Raw genomic sequence first — 6357 nt, forward strand, 5'->3', positions numbered from 1 at the left:
CCATAACCGGCTCCTACAACGTCTCTTTTAGCTGAAGATGATGTTTAAAATGATGGCTTGAGGGAGAAGGGGCAAGATAGGGGTAGGGGATAAGAGGTACAAACTATTATGTATAAAATAAGCTACAAGGATATACTGTACAACATACGGAATATAGCCAATATTTTATAACTAAATGGATTATAACCTTTAAAACTTATGATTCACTATATTGTACACCTGTAACATATAATATTGTCCATCATCTATACTTCAATATAAAAATAAAATAAAATGATGGCTTGAGTCATTTCCTGAATTACTGTTTTCACGGCTATCTCCCATGTATACAGGAGGTATGCATGTTGTTAAACTTCTGTTTGTTTTTCTTCTATTAATGTCTTTTGCGGGGGTGGTCTTAGCCAAGAACCTAGAAGAGTAGAGGGAAAATTATTTTTCCTCCTCAACAAAGGCAAAGTCTTTACCAATGGCCTACAAAACCCTCCATGATCTGGCCCCTCTGCTACTTATTAGCCTTAGTTTCTACTACTCTTTGTGTTTTGCTCATTCAGTTTCAGCCATGCTGGTCTCTTTGCTGTTCTTAGAATGGGGCAGGTATACTTCAGTTTTCCTGGCATGCTCTTTCCCAAGATGGCTCTTCCCCCAGCTGGCTTTCTCCCTCCTTTATCTTTACTTCAATGTCACATTCTTGGTTGAGGCCAACTCTGATCCACCCTTTTAATTTTGCACCCTTCCATTCCTGTACTCCTGACACCCTCCCCCTCTTACTCTGCTCTATTGCTTTGAGCACATTTTGGAAGGATGGAAGCATGGAAGCACACAAAATATATATATATATATATATATATATATATATATATTTCTTGCCCATATAAGTTTGGTAGTGGGTTAGGTAATGTTTACAAGGCTTCTTTACCTCAAGACTCTTCAGAACCTTTAATGTGATATCAGGCATTTTGCATTTCTAAGAAGATGATGTTGTATGCACCATTTACCAAACTAATTTATCCCTGGACCCTTTTCTCCCAGCATACCTAGTAATCTCTTTCTAAAGAGTGTACCAAGAAACACAACTTGGAAGAAGCAGTGTCTGGTAGAAAGTTTCTTGTAGACAGTGACTTTGTATATTTTGATTTTCATTTAAAGTCTTTACCTAGTCAATGCCAAGAATATTCTGAGCCAGGCATCTCTTTTGCCTTCTCCAACCTTCCCACCTCTATTTTCATTAAAAGGCTACTGAGGGAATTCCCTGGCGGTCCTGTGGTTAGGACTCCGCACTTTCACTGTGCTGGGCCTGGGTTTGATCCCTGGTGGAGTTCCCCGCAAGCCACGTAGCGTGGCCGAAAAAAAAAAAAAAAGCCACTGAAAAGTAGCAAGTAACATTTGGCAGTCATTTTTCCTGTCAACCGAGACTTGATATAGATTGATAAAAATTTGTTTTTCTCCATGCTAACCCAGTAGGTTCTTAGTAAATATTATATAATGGTAATGAAGAAGGCTTGACAAGAACATACACATACACACACATTCATTCACATATACAATATCTAGGCTCTTGGCTTTTAGAAATTCTAATTTAGAGTCTTTTATATTTTCTGTTTATGGTTTTCTTCTTTTGAAACACCAGGAACATATACAATATTCATAAGGAACCATTAACTGTAGTGATACAGAGCATGAACTTTTATCAGACAACTGGATTTGAATCTTAGCTTCACCATTTACTACTGTATGACCTTTTGCAAGTCACTTCTGTGGGCCTTGAATCTGTCATTCATAAAGTAGAAATCATCATAATGCCTGGCTCTCAGGGTGGCTGAGGTAATTCACATAAAGAACTTAGCACAGTGCCCAGCACGCAGTATATAATTTTTGTGTGTTTACCAGTATTATTCTTCACCTTTTATTACAGATTTTGAAATCAGGAGTGAAAACGAGGTGAATCCAAAACAAGAGATTAGTGAAGATGTGGAATTTGGGACTGCATCTGAAAGACCTGTTGGTAATACTGAGGACAGTCCTGAAAGTGAAGAGGCCTTTGAAAACAGGGATAGATCAGAAAGACAATGGGGAGATCTAACAGCAGAAGAGTGGGTAAGCTATCCTCTCCAACAAGTCACCGATCTGCTTGTCCACAAAGAAGTCCATACAAGCATCCGATATCATATATGTTCTCATTGTGGAAAGGCCTTTAGTCAGATCTCAGACCTTAATCGACATCAGAAAACACATACTGGTGACAGACCCTATAAGTGTTATGAATGTGGAAAGGGCTTCAGTCGGAGTTCCCACCTTATTCAGCATCAAAGAACACACACTGGAGAGAGGCCCTATGACTGTAATGAGTGCGGGAAAAGTTTTGGAAGAAGCTCCCACCTCATTCAGCATCAGACAATCCACACTGGAGAAAAGCCCCACAAATGTAACGAGTGTGGAAAAAGTTTCTGCCGGCTCTCTCACCTAATCCAGCACCAAAGGACCCACAGTGGGGAAAAACCCTATGAGTGTGAGGAGTGTGGGAAAAGCTTCAGCCAGAGGTCTCACCTAGCTCAGCACCAGAGGACCCACACAGGTGAGAAGCCTTACGAATGTAATGAATGTGGGAGAGGCTTCAGTGAGAGATCTGATCTGATCAAACACTATCGTGTCCACACGGGGGAAAGGCCCTACAAGTGTGATGAATGTGGGAAGAATTTCAGTCAGAACTCCGACCTTGTGCGCCATCGCAGAGCCCACACAGGGGAAAAGCCATACCACTGTAATGAATGTGGGGAGAATTTCAGCCGCATCTCACACTTGGTTCAGCACCAGAGAACCCATACTGGGGAAAAGCCATATGAATGTAACGCCTGTGGGAAAAGCTTCAGCCGGAGCTCTCATCTTATCACACACCAGAAAATTCACACTGGAGAGAAGCCCTATGAGTGCAACGAGTGTTGGCGAAGCTTTGGTGAAAGGTCAGACCTAATTAAACACCAGAGAACCCACACAGGAGAGAAACCCTATGAGTGTGTGCAGTGTGGAAAAGGTTTCACCCAGAGCTCCAACCTCATCACACATCAAAGAGTTCATACAGGAGAGAAGCCTTATGAATGTACCGAATGTGAGAAGAGTTTCAGCCGGAGCTCAGCTCTCATTAAACATAAGAGAGTTCACACTGACTAAGTCCTGTAATTATGACTGAGAAATGAATGATTCATTTGAAGGTACAATTTTATTTGATATCAAAGAGCTCTCTCAAGACTGAGCTGCTTTTACTGTACTGAATTTCCTTGTTGTGGGCCACAGTTTAAAACATCGAAGAAGAGAAGCCACTTGAAATTCTGATCCATGGCTTTGGGAATGGTATTCCTTCCTCCAAAATAGTGATTTTTATTCACCCAATATTAATGAATTATTTCATCAAAATCAGCCCCACAAGTAACTGGAAATCTGAAGACCAGGTGCTAAATGCCGGTAAATGCTCAGGCCTGGAAATGGAGTAAATCTTGAAAAGTAATTTCTCCCATCCTTGGCCCAAAGAACTATGCTAGGGGAAATATTGACCTGTGATAGGGTGGTCACAGCTGCTTTGGTAAAAGACAACCAGAGACTTTGCCTGAATTGCCACACCTATTCACTCACCATAGTAGCTGGGCACACACATCTTCCTTTCAAAGGGCTTTATCCTTGAGTTGCTCATGCATTTGTATCTTTCTGTTTTCCTAAGAGCAGGATTCTGCATGATGAAGGCAATGAGCATAACTTTTTGCCTCATTGTTTCTAATTAACTTTTTTAAAGCTTTCATGTTTGTGGAAGCTAACTGAAGATACAGATTGAAAGGAAAAATGAGACACAGGTTTGGGGACCAAGGACTCATCAACAGTGGTGACTTTAGCAAGAGATGCCCACTGTTATTGCCATTAATCAGAATTTATTAATTTTCTTTGGGGATCACTGTAGGGAATATTGTAGGGAAAATATCTTCAAGGAAAGATAGGACCATAAGTGATGGTGGAGTGTAAGGAGCAAGTGGAATTGACCACTTCAGGGAAGGAGACACAGAGTCCCTTCCCAAGGAACACAGGTCATTTCTCTGTTCTTTCCCCTCTACCATTTAAGATCAATTCTCCCTATACTGCTAACTCTAGGATTTGATAAGGGCCACATCCCAGTGTTTATCTTAGCTTGCATAAGGGCATGTGTATGTACATGTAAAACGTGTATTCCTATTGTTTTTCCAGTAGCAGAAACTGAATTCACACTGAATTAGCATGTTCTTGGGTGATATTGATCATGTGACAGAACTACAGACATAACTCCAATGTGAGAAATGTCCTTTTTTTCATTCTTTATGAAAAAAAATTGAAACACTAGCGCTGTAATGTGTACTCTCCTGTAAGATCTGTCTCTGTACAGAACCAAGCACTTGTTTATATGTATCAGTCAGTTGGAGATTATTACCAGACAAATAGGTTGATTGTCCTGTTCTCAGACTGAATTATCTTCTCTTTGGCCTAGTCACAGGGAATTAATAAAACTAGATAGGAATGTATTTCCATTCTCCCAGCCTACAGATTTAAGTGGTTAATGTAAGAGTTGACCCAATTTAAGCCCAGTAGTGTCAGTTCTCCTTATCTCAGCCCAAATAGGAATTAAGAAATATCCCAAATGTTGATGCTTATCCAAGCATTTGGGGGTAGGAGTGGGAGGGAACTGATGCCCAGGAGATGGGACTAGAGTGAGGAATATATATTTTTTGAGCCTGCCCCACGTTTTTTCTACTGTATTGTGAGTGTTGTAACGTTTGAAAAACTTTTGCCATAGCTCTTTGGGACTTGGCGTTAAAGGGGCCAGTGGTCTCCCTTGGGTAGTGTACTATAGTGATTTATTATGACCCACAACCATGTGGGTCTGCATCCCTTGCAAATGACACAACCTCAAAAGTAACAATGAAAAAACACTCCACCAAGTAGGTGTCTTTATGTTGTCACTCTTATTTAAATACAAACTCGGGCAGGGAGCATGTTTTTCGTTCTATACAAAATCTAGCTGACTTTGGATATTCATATTTTAATTGTTGAATGACTTACATGTTCTTGATGACTAAACTCAAATGTCTTTTTCCCGTATCAGTGTTGCTGGTGGTTTTAATGAATATCAAAGTTCTCCTGTTGTTTCTGTGAGCCACTAGGGGCATCAGCTTCGGAGTGGCTGTGGAAGAAGACAGCATCTCCATGACCTAAAACTATTTTACCCCCTTTTCCTTCCCTACTCCCCTGCCCCACCCCCAAGCTGTTCCTTCTGCTGCTTTTGGCTTCTGAGTGCCCCAGCCATCTCTCCAGACATGTACACTTCAGTTGGGAAGTTAAAAGGGCAAGGGCCGGACCAGCTCTGTCTCCTTTCTTCCTGCCAGTTGTTGCCCATTTGCTGTGTTGAACTCTGTGTAAAGTTATGCCTCAGTCTCTCTTTGCTAAAGCTTTTTGCATGCCTTCTGCTCCCAAGTCTCTGGCTGCTTCTGCACACACCCTGAACACATTGTGCCTGTTTTCTATGGTTGTGGAGAGTGAGTGAACAAGTAAGTATGTACAGCAGTTTTCCTTATGGTATTGGTCACAGTTATCGTGTCTATCTATATCTGTATAATTCTAACAATATCCTGTAATTAAAAGTATAATTTTTAAAATCAAAAAGCTGAGAATTATTTTAGTAATCCAGCACCAATTCATAAAACGGCTTTTCATCAGATTTATTAAAATTGGGCACAATTGTTTTTATATTGATGCATTTGTACAGATGTTCTTGTGGGAATTTGGGAATACCGTGTCTTCACATATTGGTGAGCCCTCTGGATATTGCCATATTTTGGCAAGTGCAAAAACCTGGACAGTTCCCTATGAAGATTAGGCTGGTGGCAAAGCAACATGGAAATATTTGATATGGGTAACTCATTAGCTTTGGAGAAGGGAAACAGACAGAAGCAAAAAAAAAAAAAAAAAAAAATCCTAACGGAAAAACGAGAGGAGGCCATATTGCTTTAAGGAGATATTTTTGAGTATCTGTTAAGGATACTAAAACAATTTCTATTAAATTAGTATTAGGATCCCAGAACAGAGATACGTCTTAGAAAGAAAGGCTATATTCATGACATGATTGTGCAGTCTGCCTAAGGCAGTAATTATGTTCTACTAGGGTGTGGCCATGATTTTCAAATTACTGACACGTAATTTTATCTTATGAAACATTTTTTTAAATGGAAGGCCAGTCTAGGCAGAGGTAGGGAGTGGAAGTTCTTTAAATCGGGGAAAAATACAAATACGAAAGAAAAGTTTTACTTAACCCTATGGCCAAGACTGGAAAAAGAAAGAGATTTTATC

The 6357-nt window shown here is 40.2% G+C and overlaps 1 protein-coding gene across 1 annotated transcript; it reads left to right on the top strand.

Annotated features, from left to right (window-relative positions):
• The first annotated feature begins 322 nt into the window (after positions 1–322).
• Positions 323–5919, top strand: LOC114485975 (zinc finger protein 436-like). Its single transcript, XM_028488052.2, has 3 exons — positions 323–335; positions 1913–3456; positions 5117–5919. The coding sequence occupies exons 1-2, from the start codon at positions 323–325 to the stop codon at positions 3163–3165; spliced, it is 1266 nt and encodes a 421-aa protein (XP_028343853.1). The 3' UTR covers positions 3166–3456; positions 5117–5919.
• The last annotated feature ends 438 nt before the right edge of the window (positions 5920–6357 follow it).

This window comes from Physeter macrocephalus, chromosome 3 (assembly GCF_002837175.3).
Source record: "Physeter macrocephalus isolate SW-GA chromosome 3, ASM283717v5, whole genome shotgun sequence".
Taxonomy (NCBI): domain Eukaryota; kingdom Metazoa; phylum Chordata; class Mammalia; order Artiodactyla; family Physeteridae; genus Physeter; species Physeter macrocephalus.